The 19,515-nt window shown below is 43.2% G+C and overlaps 1 protein-coding gene across 1 annotated transcript; it reads left to right on the plus strand.

Annotated features, from left to right (window-relative positions):
* The first annotated feature begins 291 nt into the window (after positions 1-291).
* On the plus strand, positions 292-9,596 carry LOC133378995 (vomeronasal type-2 receptor 26-like). Its single transcript, XM_061613607.1, has 3 exons — positions 292-1,044; positions 6,191-6,317; positions 8,686-9,596. The coding sequence occupies exons 1-3, from the start codon at positions 292-294 to the stop codon at positions 9,594-9,596; spliced, it is 1,791 nt and encodes a 596-aa protein (XP_061469591.1).
* The last annotated feature ends 9,919 nt before the right edge of the window (positions 9,597-19,515 follow it).

Here is a 19,515-nt window from a genome sequence, read left to right on the forward strand (position 1 = left end):
GTGGATTTGTTGCTTTAGGTTGCTTTAATCCAGTTTAACTAAAGAAACCTAAAGTTCTGGTGTGCACTTGAATCCCTGTTGGCAGTCTGGAGGCACCCATGGCGGCTCTCCCTCCCATTCTACCAGCCAGCATTTGACTACTTATAAAAATGTCTGCAGTTGAGCAGATGCTGGAGCTTTGTCCTGAAACCAAAACGAAGCTCCCATCTGTTTTTCTTTTTTCCTTAGGTCAGTTATGGTTATGCTGTTCATGCTCTTAGTGACAAAACCCAGTTCCCTTTTTTCTACCGGATGGTCCCAAAAGAAGATCCCCAGAACCTGGGGATTGTCCAACTTCTCCTGCACTTCAGATGGACATGGGTTGGTCTCTTTTTTTCAGATTCTGACAATGGAGAGAGGTTTCTGGGTACCTTGACACCTCTGGTGATCAGCAACGGAATTTGTGTTGCCTTTTCACAAAGCATCCCAAGGCAGACAACTCAGATGTTTTCCTTAAGCATTGATTCACTTCTCATGTGGGCACAAGTCAACGTATATGTTTATTATGGGGAGATGCGCTCTTTCATTGCTCAAATAAGCATAATACAGCGGATAGTTGTGCAGCTGATGAATCCCATTGTGGGGAAAGTCTGGGTCACAACAGCTTTATGGGATATTGCCTTGGATTTGGTTTACACTACATTTGATCACCGACATATCCAAGGATTCTTTTCCTTCTTAATCTGGAACAAAAAGAGGACACAAGACAACAGATTTCAACCACTTGTTTCTGCTGTCACAGACTTTGTGGAGAAAGCTTTTCACTGTGTATATTCAAAGCCAGCCTTTTCCATGAAAGGCCGTACAAGATGCGGGGAGAAAGAGAAACCGGAGATCCTGGCCCAGGACGTCTTGGAGGAAAGCCTGTCTCTAGACAGCTACAATATTTACAATGCTGTCCAAGCTGTGGCACATGCCTTAAATGCTGCACATTCATCCAGATTCAAGTGGAGGATGGCAGTGGGTGGAGACACGTTGGAACTTCCAAGGCTGCAGCCATGGCAGGTACAAAAATATGATCAGCTCTATGGTAAAGGAATTGTCATGCTCGATCGGACCCAGAGTCAACATGTTGGGGCCTACAACAAATTCCTGTAGTATATCATCCTTAGCCAACCTGGTGCCCTCATGATGCTTTTGGTTGCGCTAACTGGAGCTGATGGGTGTTGTGGTCCAAAACATCTGTAGGGCACCAGGCTGGTGGCAGCTGCAGCATAACTTCACCACCACCCCAACAGGAGTGCTTCACTTGAGGGTTCAGGATGATCTCAAGGCTGTGTGGGAAGAAGCATTCATTCATAGCTTCTGGTCCAAAGCTATACAGGATTCAAGGGATTCAAGCCTCTTGAACTGTTTCCAGAAATGGACTGGAAATGCAGATGATAAAGCAGTGGTGTGACATGATTGAAACATCCAGTCCTCCCCTGTGACAAACCTCACAGCACCAGTGGAGGGCTTCTTCCCAATGCAAATGAGAGGAGAGGAGGGTTTTTTAAAAAAATAAATCAGGGATAAAAAAGGATGAAATCCAATCTCCATGCCCCTCATTGAATATGGTCAGAGCCATAACAATTCCAACTGTGCCTATTTGGAATTATGCACATTGGTTTTAAAATGATGAACTCATCTTGGCAATGAAGTCAAAGGGCAGGAGCACCCAGAGAAGGGCCTCTGAAGATCATCTCAAGGTTTGAGCAGGTCCATATGGGAAGAAACCTTCCTACAGGTATCATGGTCCCAAGATGTTTGGGGCTTTAAACATTTTAAATTGAGCTCAGAAATGTAGTAGAAATGGTCTGAAAGGACAGATAGCAAAGTGCTGGTGCGATATGATTGAAACGCCCAGTCCAATTAACAATCTCATGGCGCCAATGTGAGGGTTTCTCCCAATGCAAATCTACTGCATGGACATAAAAGGCCAATCCCCTCTCCATGCTGATATTTGAGCTGATAATACTTTGGTTGTAGCCTTAGACCTCCCATTTCCCAACTCAGTCATGAAACACATTGGGTGACCTCGGGCTAGTCACCTTCTCTTTGTGTTACCTTCTTCACAGGGTGGTTGTTATCATGAAGATGCAGGTAGGAGAGCCATTTATGGATGCCATCTTGAGCCCCTTCTTGAAATGTAATAGATAGGGCCATTTTGGAAAACAAAGCATGGGGAGACAGGCTCAGTTAGACATTTTAAAGTGTATTGCAGGGGTGGCAAAGTTTTTGGAGCCCGAGGGCCACATTCCTTCATGAACAACCTTTCAGGGGCCACGTGCCAATGGTGGGTGGCACCAGAGGCAAAACTAGATGATTCTTACCTTTGTAAAGCCAGAGGTTTCTACACTCACATCTCTCCCCATCCTCCATCCAGGCAACCAAGAAGCACTGGCACAACTGAACGATGCATTCCAGTCAGGCAAAAGCTCTCAAGGGGAGGGCGTAGCAGGCATGGTCTGGGCACGAGGGGTGTGGTGTGGGTGTAAAACCATCTGGAGACAGTCTTGGGGGCCAGATAGAGAACCCTGGAGGGCCAAATTTGATCCCTGGGCCTGAGCTTACTTGTGTAACATGTGAGAATGACCTTTAGTAGTATGGTTTCACTTTAGGCCCTAGGTTTCCCAGTTCAGCCATGAAGCTCTTTGTGGTGACCCTGGGCCAGTCTCTCTTTTAGCCTGACTTTCCTCACAGGGCAATGGTTGCTCTGAGGACGGCAGAGAGAGGAAACCCGGATATATGAATGCCATCTTGAGCCCCTTCTTGGAATGTGAAGCCATATTTGAAAATTGGGAGACAGGCTGAATGGGGTATTTTGATGGTGTGAAAATGCCCTTTAGTAGTCCAGCTTTCAAGGCCCAATATACGTACAGTAGAACCTTGTTATAATGTAGCGCACTGTCCCGCAGATTCGGATGTACCACAGGTATGACAATGTCCTCGAGTACAATACTGTCTACAGTACCATGGTTTTCATTACAATGAGGTTCATCCTTTGCCCCCTGATTGCTGCATTATAGTGAGGTGCCACTGTGGTAGAATGTGTGCCACATGGCATGGAGGTCATGCACGGAAGGGTGGCTTTGAGGCAGGATATTCTTGGCCAGGGGTGAGGAATTTGTGGCACTCCAGAAGTTGTAGGATTCTCAGCTCCCACCAGCCCCTGCCTGCATGGCCAATGGCCTGAGATGATGGCAGTTGCAGTCCAAATGACACCTGGTCACAGATTCCCCATCCCTCCTCTAGACCTTAATAATGTGTTTATGGGAACTCAAGACAAAATGGCTCCTTATTCATGCTCTCTTAAGATCTAAAAGATGCCTATCTCAGACAGAGGAAGTCTCCACAGACTGTATCATGGTATACTAAAATGAGGGAGTCGGGGTATTGTTCCACTCCCGATAGCAGGGGAGGTTTTTTTATTTTTGAATGTCCCCTTTATGTTTGCTTGCTTTAATAAAATGGCCTGAAATCATAAAGCATCAGGAAATGGACTCACAAGTCTCTCTCCCTGCTGGCTCAGTTTTCTAGATAATTTATGCAGAAAGGAGAAAGAATTTGTATGATGGCTTCATGGGGGTTTTTTGTGTGTGCAATCCGTTGTAGATACTAGCTTCCCTCCTATTAACATTAGACCCCTCATACCCTGAATGTAGATGTGAAAATAATAACAACAAAAACTGCAACGCAAGTGCAAAAGTTTCATGTACAGAATGTGACTCACAAATTAGAGCTCAAAAGATACAGGGCTGAGATGTCTAACATTTTTTTCATATTTTCTGAATGGTGATAATTTCCCCCCTGTCATTCCAGCTCCACCCTTTCCTGAGAACCTTCCAGCTTTACAATGCTTCCATAGAGGGAATGTATCTGGATGAGAACAGCGAGCTGGCGGCTGACTTTGATATTGTGAACTGGGGGAAGCTTCCCAATAACTCCATCCTTAGAGTGAAAGTTGGGGCTATCGAGAAACAGGCCCCCTTGGGTAGGAAGGTCACCATTGACCAGGATATTACTGAGTGGCCCAGATTATTTAACAAGGTGGGAAGTAATGATTTGTTTTGCTTTATTCTCTCTAGATGTTGCTGAACTAAAACTCCCTCATCATCCCTGGTGATTGGCTTTATTTATTTATTTATTTATTTATTTATTTCATTCCATTTCTATACCGCCCTTAGCCAATGGCTCTCTGGGCGGTTCACAGCAAGGAATAAAATACAATACAGTAAAATAAAAATCAGATCAAATCACTAAAAACATACAACATTGAGCATTTAACAACTTAATATAGAATAACTTAACAATAAACAGTAAACTTTGCTTGCTGAGGCTGATGGGAGTGGTAGTTGAGCAACACCTGGACAGCCAAGTGTTCCCCACACTTCCCTCTAATATTTGTTAACTTTTCATAATGTGAAACAAAAAAAAATGCTTCGTACTGAATTTGGTTACAATTTAAAATCAGAGGCAATATGAAAGGAAGAAAACCGTGAGGTAGCATGATTTATCTTATTTTTTTATTTTTATTTTATTTATTTAACAATGATCACTAAAACACTAAAAAACCAAATAATTACAACATTTTAAAAATAATTGAAACAGGAACTAACTAAAAAGATTAAAACATATCAACATATCTATGTGTCTGGAGAGACTTACCTAAACAAAAAAAGTTTTAAGCAGGCCCTGAAAGGAATGCACCAAAGGAGTCTGCCTGATGTCAATAGGCAGGGAGTTCCAAACACTAACAGAACTATTGCTTACAAGTGTGGAATATGTAGCTGTCGTGATAGTGTCAGTTCTGCAGATTGAAGCGCTCAAGTGGGCACATATGGGGCAAGGCACAAGTAAACTGGTCCCAAGCTGTTAAGGGCTTTATATACCAATAGTAAGACCTTGAACTTGGCCCAATAACAAACTGGCAACCAGTTCAGGTCTCTGAGCTGAGGTGTTATATTCTGATGGGCTCTCACTCCCATCAGCAATTTCGCTGCAGCATTCTGCACTAATTGCAGTTTCAAGTGCAAGGGAAGCCCCAGATAAAGCACATTGCAGTAATCCAGTCCTGAGGTCACCAATGTCTGAACTAGGGATGTGCTAGAATTCCACCCAATTTGTATTTGGTACTGAATTTTCCATGAATTCACTTATTTGCTATAGTTGCGGATCAGATTTTCGTGCAGTGGTTTTCCTCAGCTATTTTCAGAAAGTAAAAAAAAACATCTTGTCTAAAATATTCATATAAATATTTTATTAATATTTTCTTCAATTTACTGTCATTCCCTTTCAAAATATTGATGCTACCTTTTGAAATATGAACATTTCCTTTTAAAATATCAATTAATATCAATATTTTTTTTCCAAAGAGGATAAAAAACAGATTGGTAGAAGTAGCAGTTGCAGACGAAGAACACACTCGAATCAATACCAGACTGTTAGGTTGACACACTGCTTTTGAAGCAGCACTGGCCAATGGATCCCATCCCCAACTTGAACTACTGTGGCCAGCCCTCCCAATCCAGGAATGGCCATGGTTGTCGTACCAGGTGCAACTGATAAAAGACACTTCCAGGCAGTACCTGGGCCTCCAGTGACAGAGCAGGATTCAGAAGCAACCCAGACTGCGAACCTGCTCCTTCAGGGGTAGTGCAACCCCACCCAGGGCAGGAAATTGACCAATGTTTCAGACAGAGGAATGACTCAGCCACACTGTCTCTATCTTGCCAGGATTCAAACTTAGCTTATTAGCTTAGCTTATTTTCCTTCATCCATTATCCACCCCACCACTACACCCAGGCTTTGGCACCAACCCTTTGGAATGCCATCCCTCAGGTAGGCCATGCCAGGCTCAAGCGCTAGGCCAAATCATAGGCTTTCCTTGTAGCCTGTGGGCCAGATTGAATTTGAGGTTTATTTCCTAACTCTAGATCCACCTGGGTGAGCGAGTTGGAATCTTAACGGGTCTCTGGCTGAGCCAGCTGGATCCCCGTATAGAGCATTTTACAGTAGTCTTTCTGTATAGCTGTAAATTAAAAGAACTGCATTCAAAACAGACCCAAAGCCACTTCGTCAATAAACTGGTGCTAATGGTCTCATCGGGTCCTTCCCAACCATGTGAGTGCTTTACATTATCCCTAACATGTTTTGTTTAATGGTCCTGAAGACACTTCCTCGTGCAAGATGCACCCAAAGCTGTCGCCCTGGGTATGCCATAGAGATTCGGGAAGGACAGCCAACTTGCTGCTATGCTTGTGCTCCCTGTGTGGAAGGAACCATCTCTTCTCAAGAAGGTAAGAGTCATCAGAAGCAACCGTTGGGGAATGAAGTAAAATTTCATTCAAACAGAGGAGTTGGGATCATAATGAGGAGGACGCTGATGTGTTCTTGAGCCCCTGAGAGGCCGTAGCTCAGTGGTAGAGTATCAGCTTTGCATGCAGAAAACCCCAAGTTCAATTCCCCCGCATCTCCAAGTTGGGCTAGAAAAGAGTTCCTGCGTGAGATCCTGGAGAGCTGCTGGTAGTGAACTTTTGGTATGCTTTGGGAAGGTTATTAAGAGAACGTGATGGCTCATAAACTCACAAACTTCTTGATGACTCATAACTTGAACTTGATAACTCATAAACTCATCCATATTGTTCATTTCCCAAAGGTCTCTAAGCAATTTTCAACAGTGTTAAAACCGAGATGTCACTTCTCTTGTCTAAGACATGGGAACTGAAGAACCCAGTACTTCCTGGTGCCTGTAATCTGCTGGGCAGAGCCTGTGATTAGCAGGGGCAGGTAGGCAGAGGTTATTTTTGCAGGTAGGGGCAGAGCTTGGAAGGAACTAATTACAAGTAACAAATTACTTGTAATTCATTACTTTTTTGAGTAACAAGTGGGTAATTCCTTTACATTTTGATTGTAATAGAACTAGGAGTAATTTTACAACTTTTGTGGAGTAATTGTAACATTTCCAGAATTACTTTGGGGCATTACTGGGGGGGAGCAGGGAAAGTCTTCTGCTCCTCTGATCTGTGGATGAAAATCATGTGCCTCAAACTGGGCTTCTGTGCAGTGTCACTCTTTCCTCATGCTCTGTGCATGGGGAGGAGGCGATGAGGGAGGAGGCAGAGAGTGAGACGGGGTGGAGTGGAGAAAACAATTATTTTAAAAAATTATAGTGGTGGTTAAGAATGGAGTGGAGGGAAAAAGGATCCGGAGGTCAAGAACATGGATAAAGAAGGAGGCAGCAGCAGAACGGAGATAAAGAACTGTGGAGGTGAAAGATGACAACATACGTGTGTGTGTGTGTGTGTGTGTGTGTGTGTGTGTGTGTGTGTGAGAGAGAGAGAGAGAGAGAGAGAGAGAGAGAGAGAGAGAGAGAGAGAGAGAGAATATTGTGTTTGCACTTGACCTCCACCACCCTCTCTGGCTACTGTGCTGCATTTGCAGTATTTTAACTTTTTTGCATCTCAGGGGAAAATGTTTGGTGGCAGGGCAGGGTCTGGGAGGTGGTTAAGTGAGAGAGATTATGCTGGCTGGTTGAGTGAGGGTTTGCACTTGGTTTGATGTGCAAAGATCTGAGCAGTGGTCTCTGCCTCCCTTCCCACCACCCTTACCAGAGGAGAGACCACCATTGCTAGCTTATGAATAAAAATAATTATTCTACCACCTCTGTATGTGTTTGTTTATTTTTAATGTTGTTTTAGGCTACTTAGATGTGCAGCAGCCAAGGCCAGCACCTTGTAGGCGTTTTTTTAAAAAAGTAACTGAAATGTAATTGTAGTGATTACTTTCGGGGAAAAGTAAAGTAATCAGTTGCTTTCAGAGCAATTGTAATTGTAACGGTAATTACTACTTTTGTGTCATGTAACTGTAACTGTAATTTATTACTTTTTAAAAGTAATCTTCCAAGCTCTGGGTAGGGGTCAGATCAAGATGGAACTCTGCAGACATCAAAGCTTTTGTATGCCTGTTAGAGAGGAAGCAAAAAGATTGCATTGGGATTCTACAGAGCACAATCTGTGGTTAAGCTAGCTTTGTGTACCTTTTCCATATAATTCCTTTCTAGTAAAACTCCCATTTTTGTCTTTGTCAACGTTTTGTCTGGACTCCCATTATTCACCACCCAACGCTGAAGCTGATTGATATGCTACTTTGAGGTGTTCTTAGGGAGACACAGGAAACTCCCCTCTTTTATCTGCTGGCAGCAAGTTCTAGATAAGGGAAGAGTGGGCTGAGCAGAGGGTTACACTCTGTGTAAGCCGAGAACTCCTTTTCCTCCGATGATGTGGGAACGAGATTGGTTGGGGTACCATCACAGTACAATCAGGCTGAGGAATAAATTTTAATATAGATGATCCCCAGGACATTGGATATCTTGTCATTTTTTCCCTTTATTCTATATTTCCCTTAATTATATCTTAGGTTGTTGCTGTTATATATGTATGACATTTTACAGTTGAACCTGAGATAAGTAGGTAATAACGTACGTTGTGAGACTTTGTATTTTACTGAGTATTTCTCATTATAATTGCTTTAATTTTTTTATATTGTATAGATATTATGTTAAGTATTGCTATATATTGTTTCTTTCATTCTGTGTTGTAAACCGCCCTGGGGTCTCTTGACAAAGGGTTGTATATAAATGGAATAAAATAAATAAATAAATTTCAGATGCAGATCATTGCAAGAAGTGTCCAAAAGATCAGAATCCAAACAAAAACCAAGATCAATGTGTCCCCAAGACTATCACCTTCCTATCCTATGAAGAATATTTGGGGATCATACTGGCTTCCTTTGCCCTCTTCTTGTCTTTAACCACAGGCTTTGTGTTAGGAATCTTCATTAAATTCCTAGAAACTCCAATAGTCAAAGCCAACAATCAGGACCTCTCCTACATCCTCCTCATCTCCCTCCTGCTTTCCTTTTTGTCCTCCTTCCTCTTCATTGGCCGGCCAAGGAAAGCAACCTGCCTTCTCCGACAGATGGCCTTTAGCATCATCTTCTCCATTGCTGTCTCTTCTGTGTTGGCAAAAACCATCACTGTGGTGCTCGCCTTCCTGGCCACAAAGCCAGGGAATAGGGTGAGGAGATGGCTGGGGAAGAATTTGGCCAACTCTATCATCATTTTCTGTTCCAGTGTCCAAGTTGTCATCTGCACCATCTGGCTGGGTATCTCTCCCCCATTCCCAGATGCTGACATGCACTCACAGCCTGGAGAGATCATTCTGCAATGCAACGAAGGGTCTGTTGCCATGTTTTATGGTTCCCTGGGCTACATGGGCTTCCTGGCTGCCATCTGCTTCATGGTGGCTTTCCTAGCCAGGAAGCTGCCTGGGGCCTTCAATGAAGCCAAGCTGATCACTTTCAGCATGCTGGTCTTCTGCAGTGTTTGGGTGTCCTTTGTGCCCACCTACCTGAGCACGAAGGGAAAATATATGGTAGCCGTGCAGGTCTTCTCCATCTTGGCCTCTAGTGCTGGCCTTCTGGGCTGCATCTTCATTCCCAAGTGCTACATTATTATACTGAAGCCTGATCTGAATACAAAGGAACATCTAACAACAAAAATTAAAGACAGAATCTGATTCTTAAAATATTATTTTCAATCTTGACAATTGATATTCACCCAACCACCAACACCCTCATCCTTCTCAAGTGAATGTAGCTTCTTAGATGTAAATCTCTCTTCCTTTCAAATAAATCATGAATGACTAAAGTGCATTATGATATGCATTATGACTCTGTAATGGCTTCTGGCCCTTTACACTTTTCTTTACATGTAGGAGTTTATCACAAGCTGATAAACTAAACAGGCACTAAACAGCAGTAAAATTAAAAACAATAGTTGGCACATAACAATGACAACAACTCCTTTGGGTGAAGTGATATGGGATGCCAGTTTATCAGCTTTGGAGGGGGCATCAGGAAAGAACAAGAAAATAAGTAGTAACAAATGTGTTGTACCTCAAACTAGAAGAATGTCCTTTAAACTATTTCTGAAAAATGTGAGTATCACAGTAGGCTGTTTTTACATTTATTAGATTTAATACTTCCAAAAATAATGGACCAGTACATATATGTGGTTTAACCTGAAGCTTTCATAGAGAAAGCCAATCCATTTACATCTAAACTTTCTGGGATGGGGTATTAGCTGCTGGTGCTGGTTCTAAATGGGGCAATGTTGACTGTGATCAGTGCCAAACAGACTCTGGGCTGCAGTCATACCATACATTTATTCCACTCTAGCTCCACTTGAAAGAGTCATAGTTTTCCCCAAAGTATCCTGGAAAGTGTGGTTTGCAAAGGGTGCTGAGAGTTATTAGGAGACCCGGTTCCCCTCTCAGAGTTCCTTCCTAGGAAAGAAGGATTGATTGTTAAACTATTTGGGGAATTTTAGCTCTCACGGGAGAATAGGGGCCTCCATGCAACTCTCAGCACCCTTCACAAACTGCCAGGATCCTTTGGGGCAGCCATGACTCTTTCCAGTGGAAGAAGAGTTAAACAAATGTATGGTGTGAAGGTGGCCCTAGTCTGAAGGCCTTGTGTGTTGCCTCGGCCTACCCAGACCACATACACACCGAAGAATCCTGGGAAATGAAGTTTGTGAAGAGTGCTGATGAAGGAGGATTGTTTTAATATACAAATATATTTCTTTAGAGAACTAGAATTTTTCTTTTCTTTTTTCCTATGATAACAATTCCCTCATTCTCTCAGCTAAAAATCCTCTCCTTGAGGTTGTCTCCTCAGCCTGGCATCCATGGTGACTGTATGCCTAGAACGCTTAGTACAGCTTGACCCTTGGTATGATAAGATCAACGGAACAGAACTTGTACCGAGCATCCCAGCTCTCCAAGGCCTGGGACAAAATAACATTGTAATGTAGATAGTTCATAGCTGAAATGTGCTGGTAACATTAGAATTACTGAGAAATTACCTGATTGGCTAGAAGTTAATGTAGACAGTGTAACCCCTATGTAATCACTATGTAACACCAATGCAATGCTCATGTATAACCCCTTGATTGGATATGCTAATGTCTTTGTTCTAAAATGTATAAAAACCCTATGCAAAAAGTGCCATGTTGCAGAGCTCCACCAAACATCATGGGAGACTGACCGTACACACATAATCAATAAAGGCCTACCTTTGCTGCATGCCTGTGTTTTCAGTTTCCTTAAGGACACCCAGTGTAACGAATCCCAAAATTTCCCATCACTGACAGTTGAATGGTGTGACTGTGGCCTGGCTCCTACAAAGTCTTGCTACGCTAATAGCACTGTGTACATGTTGGTATTGGGATATGCACTTGAACCCTTCAAGCAGGGTCTTCATTGACATTTATCCAGGGATAAAATAAGGCAGAGGGTTTATTATATGAGGAAACATGTAAACAAAACCACAGTAAATATTTTCCCTTTGAGGAAAGGTTGATTTGTTTCTTGCTTTTCAGTTGTTTCAAATTAAATATATACTGTACGTAAATGGACAATTGCCAAGAAAGTCCAGCACTATTCAAAAGAGGCAAAAATGAGGAGACTGGGAGCCAAGCTGGGAGAGGCGGTTCTCTGCCTGAGACTGTGAGGAGATGCTGCCGTCACATTAGACAATAGATAATAGGCTTGGGTGATCAATAGCAGTGAGCAACCTCATATCTTCGTAATGTTCAGGAGTAACTAATCCATGCTCTGTGGTTGGTCATATAGCTTGATCCAGGTTCCTATGATGGTGTTTCAGAGCTTGGAAAAGTTACTTTTTTAACACTACAGTGGCCATGCTGGCTAGGGCTGATGGATGGCCACTGGATTGGGCTGATGGGAGTTGTAGTTCAAAAAAGTAATTTTTCCAAGCTCTGTGGTGTTTCTACTATAAAGTTCAGGCCCAACTCACCCTTTCCCAGCACTGATCTTTCCTGCAGTGAGTTCTTAATCTGGAACAAAAAGAGGACACAAGACAACAGATTTTAACCACTTGTTTCTGCTATCACAGACTTTGTGGAGAAAGCTTTTCACTGTGTATACTCAAAGCCAGCCTTTTCTGTGAAAGGCCCTACAAGATGCAGGGAGAAAGAGAAACTGGAGATTCTGGCCCAGGATGTCTTGGAAGAAAGCCTGTCTTTAGGCACCTACCATATTTACAATGCTGTCCAAGCTGTGGCACAAGCCTTAAATGCTGCACATTCATCCAGATTCAGTTGGCGGATGGTGGTGGGTGGAGACACATTGGAACTTCCAAGGCTACAGCCATGGCAGGTACTTTGTTTTTGCACTCACAGATCATTCCATACAAAAATATAATCGGCTCTATGGTACAGCAGTTGTGATCTTGTAGCCCCGTCTCAGATTTTTGAAATGTTGTGGTAACGAGTGGGACCTACTGTGGTAACGAGTGGGACCTAAATGTTGTGATATATCCATTTATGCCAGTCTGGTGCCCTCCAGATGTTTCAGTTGTGCTGACTGGGGCTGATGGGAGTTATGGTCAAAAACATCTGGAAGGCATGAGGCTGGTGGAGGCTGCAGCATAACTTCACCACCACCCAAACAGAGGCAGTCCCTTGGAATACTAAAATGAGGTAGTCAGCATGTTATTCCACTCCACACAGAGGAGGAGTTTTTATTTTTGAATGTTCTCTTAAGTTGGCTTTTTTTTTTTTCCAACAGCCTGCAACTATAAAACATCAAGAAATGGCTCACAAGCCTTTCTCCTTGCTGGGTTAGCTTTCTACATAATTCATGCAGAAATTGGAGAGAGTTTGATGACATCAGGATGATTTTATGTGGCAATACATACAGTAGTTTATACCACTTTCCTTCATATTAACCTTAGACTCCCTCATACCCTGAATCGAAATGTGGGGGGGGGAATGTATAATAACGCAAGTCTCATGCACAGATGGTGACTCATGAATTAGGGCTCTGAAGAGACAAAGTGGAGGTGTCTAGCATATTTTTCCTGTTTTCTAAATGGTGGCATTTGTTTTCTCTCATTCTAGCTCCACCCTTTCCTGAGAAACGTCCAATTTTACAATTCTTCCACAGATGGCCTGTATCTGGATGAGAACAGTGAGCTGGCAGCTGACTTTGATATTGTGAACTGGGTGAAGCTTCCCAATAACTCCATCCTTAAAGTGAAAGTTGGGGCTATTGAGAGACAACCCTCCTTGGGTAGGAAGGTCACCATTGACCAGGATATTACTGAGTGGCCCAGATTGTTTAACAAGGTGGGAAGTAACTATTTGTTTTGTTTTATTTCCGTTAATCAGGTACCCTTGGACCCTCCAGATGTCAATGAACTAAAGTTTCCATCATCCCTGGTCATTGGCCCTGCTTGCTGGGGCTGATGGGAGTGGTAGTTCAGCAACAATTGGAATGAAAGTTCCCCACACTTGCCTGTAGTGTTTGCTAACTTCTAACAATGTAAAACAAAAATAAGATTTTTCACAAAAGGAAGAAAAACATGGGATAGTGCAATGGGATGTGAGCAGACTCTCCGCAATCCCAGGCAACAACTGAGGTTTTTAATATTTATGTGAATCCACTGGGTGAACTCATCTGGAGATTTGGGCTGTGAATATTGATGGCTTCCAGCTCTCTCATTTACATTTGATCATAGGGTGGCAGTGGAGATTTTATGAACGCAAAGAAATTGCTGATCAGCCTAATGGCCCATCTAGTCCAGCACCCTGTTGCCTACAGTCACCAAACAGATGCCTTTGGGAAGCCCACAAGTTATGGGGCTTCTTATCCTGAAGATAGTATTAATTCATCATAAGTAGTAGCCATTCATCCACCAAATGAGGTTCAGCATCCAGGAGCAGGGACTTTTCAGCTGTGGCACCAACTCTACGGAATGCATTCCCCCAGGAAGGCTTGCCAGGCTCATGCATGAAGCCAAATCATGGCTCTTTATTGCAGTCTGTGGTCCAGATAGAATTTGATATTTTTGTTTCTGATTTGGCTTTTGTTTTCTGGTTTTGTTGACATTTACTACTGGTGCTAATACATTGGATTTTTCCTTGTTGCTTTTTGCATTTTCTTTTGATAGTTGGTTTCTTTTATTTTGTTTGACATGCTGTAAGCCAGTTTGGGTTGTCCCATGTGATGCACTTTTATTTGTCTTTTTTCAAAAATGACTCAAGATGTCTTACAATAATAATATATCCAGGCAATCAATCACAAAAGCAACAATACCATAAAACAGAGATGCAGAAGAGAGAATACTTAAGTGAAAATCCTTCTTAAAGAACCAGGTTTTAAGCAAGCACATCAAATATTCAGTGCTGGAGCTTGATAGATTTAACCTGGAAGGGCATTCCTCAAGGTGGGGACATCACAGAGTAGACCCTGCTCCCCAATATCCCCTGCCACACCTCAGATGGGTGGGTAGTATGGAGCAAACCCTCCAATGCTAAATAGAGCATGTGGAAAGGAACATATAGGATTAGGGCATTAGTCTGGGTGCCATCTGTGAGGTCAATCCAAAACTGTAATAGAACTGCTGAAGTGGACAAGCTGTTCCCTTTGTTAAGTTAATGGCCCTAACTGGGCCTGTAATGCATCCTGTTTACATTACTAAAGAGCTGGCCAAGCACAGATGTGTTGCCCTAGAAATTGTGAACTAGGGTTGCTTCCAGAAGGAGAAGCAGGCTGTGCCCCTGCTCACCAGGCTGGAAGCCTCATCAAACCTTCAGTATGTATTATTTATTTGTTTTTATTTTATTCAGCTTATATACCGCCCGACTAGCAAACAGCTCTCTGGGCGGTGAACATAAAAACATATACAATAATAAAATTACAGGATCTACTACAACAAGTATATAAAAGTACACCATCAAAAATAAAATTACAACATTTACTCAAATTAACTTAGATTAAAATGCCTCAGAGAAGAGAAAGGTTTTAACCTGGCGCCGAAAGGATAATAGTGTCGGCGCCAGGCGTACCTCCTCGGGGAGACTATTCCACAATTCGGGGGCCACCACTGAGAAGGCCCTAGATCTTGTTACTACCCTCCGGGCCTCCCTATGGGTCGGGACCCGGAGGAGGGCCTTCGTAGTAGACCGTAGTGTACGAGCCGATTCGTATCGGGAGAGGCGTTCCAGCAGATATCGTGGTCCCGCGCCGTATAAGGCTTTATAGGTTAGTACCAACACTTTGAATCTGGCCCGGAAGCATATTGGAAGCAATACGTATGTAGGAGAGCAATAGGTATGGAGCTGAGATGACACAGAGGCCTGACTTGCTGTCTGTGCTGAAAACAAAGCTATGACTTTGGGGGACTCTCCTAATGGAGGTGCAAGTTCTGTTCAGGTGGTGAAGCTGTGAGCCCTTCCATCTTATGCTCAGGCTCTCTGTGTGTAAATTAATCCATACATCACTAAGACAAAACCATTTCCAATGACCTTCATTCCAAGGAAACCAACATGCTGGCACACCTGAACTCTTTCACTGCTCAGAGTCTCCATGCAACAGCATGAAAGAAGGTGGTCAGTAGAGTTACCTGGCCCCAAGCCATTTAGGGGTTTAAAAGTTAAAACCAGCACCATGAACGGTGCCCAGAAACAAACTGGCAACCAATGTAGACGAAACAAAATGGGTGTAACATGCTCCAAATGCCTCATTGTAATCAAGAGACTGGGAGTGGGGTTTTGCATGAGTTGCAGTTTCTGAACATTTGTCAAGGGCAACCCCACATAGAGTATGGTACAGTGGTCATTCCATATAGCTGTATATCAGAAGAACTATATATCTGTACATCAAAAGAAAGGAGCCCTGGGCTTCTACTGGGAGGAAGGGTGGGATATAAATCTAATAATAAATAAATAGAATGAATGAATAAATAAATAAAAGAAATACCTTCAATAACTACCTTCATAAAAGGACCTGGACCTACTTGGTCATTAAATTAGTCATTAAACCTCTAGCCCACCGGCTCCTTTCCAACCATGTGCGTCATTTACATTACACCTATCATGTTTTGTCTGATGGTCCTTGTCTTTGTGATTAGACACTTCCTCATGCAAGGTGCACTGAAAGCTGTTGCCCTGGATACACCAGGGAGATTCAGGAAGGACAGCCAATTTGTTGCTATGGTTTATTTATTTATTTATTTCATTTCATTTTTAAACCGCCCATAGCTAATAGCTCTCTGGGCGGTGTACAAACAGAGTTAAAATACAATGTTACAATAAAAAAACCAAGTTGTTACTTGGTTGCTTTGGTCCAGAATTGTTAATGGCCCACTAACTAGGTTTTGGGTCCAGTTGGATCAGAAGCAATATGCCTAAGCCCCTCACAAGTTGAAATCCATTTGACAGCCCCTCTAACATGCAGACATATCTGGAGCAAACTTGAAGTCCCCCAAACCATAGTTTTATCCATTATCAGTTTTATATCCATGGCAGAAGGTAACAGCTGTTGCTGTGCAATTTCCAGCCATATCATGTACCAACATGATCAATCCAACGTACAAACCAACCTATGGTTGCACTCCGTGTACAGAAGGAACCATCTCCTCTCAAGAAGGTAAATGTCCCATGGGGAAATAAGGTAAACTTTTACTCAGAAAGAAGAGTTGTGATCATGATGTATCCTTGAGCCCTCAAAAACCCATAGCTCAGTGGCATGAGCATCTTCTTTGCATGCAGAAGAGCCCAAGTTCAATTCCCCAACATCTCCGGGTAGAGCTAGGAAAGAGTCCCTGCCTGGAACCTTGGACAGCCTCTGCCTGTCAGTCTGGACAATAGTGAGGTAGATGGACCAATGAGTCTGACTTGGTATAAGGCAGGTTCCTATGTTCCCATGAGCCTCAGAATCTTCCAGAATGTGCTCAGATTCTGTGGCAGACAATTTCCTTGATGATTGTGGTGACATGTTAGAAATGGTTCCCTCGGGGTGGAATGTTCAAAAACCATTCTGGAACATTCTTCTATTTTCTGTTGACCAGACCACTCCCAAGGGCAACTTTGATTCTCTCCTAGACATAACCTTTTAACTTGCTTTAGCAAAGTATTCTGCAAACCAGTAAGGTGGGATTAGATAGGTTCTGGGCTCCTGATGAGAGGAGGAGCAGGATATAAATCTATTGATTGATTGGTTGGTTGGTTGGTTGGTTGGTTGGTTGGTTGGTTGGTTGGTTGGTTGGTTGGTTGGTTGGTTGGTTGGTTGGTTGGTTAAAAGATTTATGGACATACAGTGACTGCTTCTGGCAGGCCATTGGAAGAATGTGATGACTCATAAACCCATGAATTTACTGATGACTAATAACTTGAAGTAGATTAGTCATAAACTAGTACAAAAAAGACGAAAGTATGGTTTGTATCTCAGCTGTGAAGATGATTTTCTGGTGGGGTAATGCTATGCCAGTCTCTCCCTCCAGTCTAACCTATTACACATGGTTCCCTGTTGGATAACAATTCTCACTGGAAACTTATCAGTTTTATGATGGAACCCATTGGGAGAATGCTGGTGCAGTCAGGAAGTGATGGCCATCAACTTGGATGGTTTACAAGAAGATTAGAAAAATCTATGGAGGATAAGACTACTGATGGCTACTAGCCATGATAGCTAAGCTCTGCCTCCACTGGTGGAGGCAATGTGCCTCTGAATATCTGATGCTGGGAATCACAGATGGTTCAGAGCTTGGAAAAGTTACTTTTTTGAACTACAACTCCCATCAGCCCGATCCAGTGGCCATGCTGGCTAGGGCTGATGGGAGTTGTAGTTTAAAAAAGTAACTTTTCCAAGCTCTGCAAATGGGGAGAGTGTTGCTGATGCACTCAGGCTCTGCTTGTGAGATTCCCATTTGGACAACAGGTTGGCCATTGTGAGGACAGTGTGATGCTTCATGACAGGCCTTTGGCCTAATCTGGCAGGGCTCTGCTTTCATACGCCATTGCAGGACATGTGCCAGGGCAGCAGAGCAGGGGTGTCACTACCAGAGTGCAGAGGGTGCACCCAGCACCCAGGTGTCACCATGAGGGGGGTGACACCCAGAGCCGCCCCGCCCCGTGCAGTTGCCCACTGCAGCAGAGGCTCACTCCACAGAACTAGAATCTAGAAAGAGTTCCAGAGGAGGAGTATGGGCTAAAGTAATTTGCCTTGCCCAACATCAGAGTGAGGCCTTTCCTCAAAATGACTTCACCCAGTGAATTCACATAAGCAGGAGAGGAGGCTCCTTCTTAAAAAAAAAAAAAGTCACCCAAACAGAATAGGATCTTGAGTTCCAGCCCTCAGGGTAATCTCTCATGGGAGGATCTGCTTCAGCCTCCCCTCAATAGCCATTCATTTCCACAGAATTAGGGTCCTTGGAGCCTTTCTAGCTCATGGCCAAGATGGGAGCAGAGTTGGGGCCTCTTGCCTCCACTGTAACTTCTCTGCTGTGTGGAAGAATGGGCTGAAGGAGGGAGGAAATATAGTGCCTTCTTTCCGGGGGTCCTCTGCCCTCCTGCATCCTATGTCCAGGTCAACTGTTACCATCGGAGGCCAGCTTCCCTTATCAAGGCCAGTTCCAGCCACAATGTTCCTTTTGACATTGGGAAGTTCTGTGCAAGGTAGATGAAGAGCGGGGACCCCACAGGGCCAATGGAGCCACTTAAGTCATCAGAATGGACCATTCTTTGGATCCAGAATGTCTTCTTGTTTGATCATCAGCAGGTACTGTTGAAAGTGGATGAGTCTCTTGGTAGCAAGTAATGGGGAATCCTATGCATACATATATAATCATAGATATTAAGAAGGTAAATGTTTTATAATCATAAAGAATTAAGTATTGAATTGCAGGCCTGTTGGGGCCCTGAAGATTCAGGCTCATAGAGAACCCCAAGCAAAAACCTGTTGCAAAAACCTGTTGCAAACAGCAGTGGTCAGAGGGACCTTCTGTTTCTTGTTGGATCATCAGCAGGTACTGTTGAAAGTGGATGGGCCTCTTGGTAGCAAGCACCAGTCAGAGTGCACAGCAGTGGGCTGGATGGACCAATGATCTGGCCTAGTGAAGAGACTTAATGGTTATTATTAGTGACCCTGAAATTGCTCAAATTTAATTGGTCACCACAAAAGCTGAGAAATATGTTTAATATAAGAGATCAACCAGCACATTGGATAGCATTTTGTCTTTCTTGACTTTCTTGTTCTTTTCAGATGCAGATGATTGTGACAAGTGCCCAGAAGATCAGCATCCAAACAAAGACCAAGTTCAATGTGTCCCCAACATTATCACCTTCCTATCCTATAAAGACCTTCTGGGGATCCTCCTGGCTTCCTTTGCCCTTTTCTTATCTTTAACCACAGGCTTTATATTAGGAATCTTCATCAAATACAAGGAAAGTCCAATAGTCAAAGCCAACAATCGGGACCTCTCCTACATCCTCCTCATCTCCCTCCTGCTTTCCTTTTTGTCCTCCTTCCTGTTGATTTGACAACCAAGTAAAGTCAACTGCCTTCTCCGACAGATGGCCTTCAGCATCATCTTCTCAGTTGCTGTCTCTTCTGTGTTGGCAAAAAACAT

Source organism: Rhineura floridana, chromosome 3 (genome assembly GCF_030035675.1).
Source record: "Rhineura floridana isolate rRhiFlo1 chromosome 3, rRhiFlo1.hap2, whole genome shotgun sequence".
In the NCBI taxonomy this organism is placed as follows: domain Eukaryota; kingdom Metazoa; phylum Chordata; class Lepidosauria; order Squamata; family Rhineuridae; genus Rhineura; species Rhineura floridana.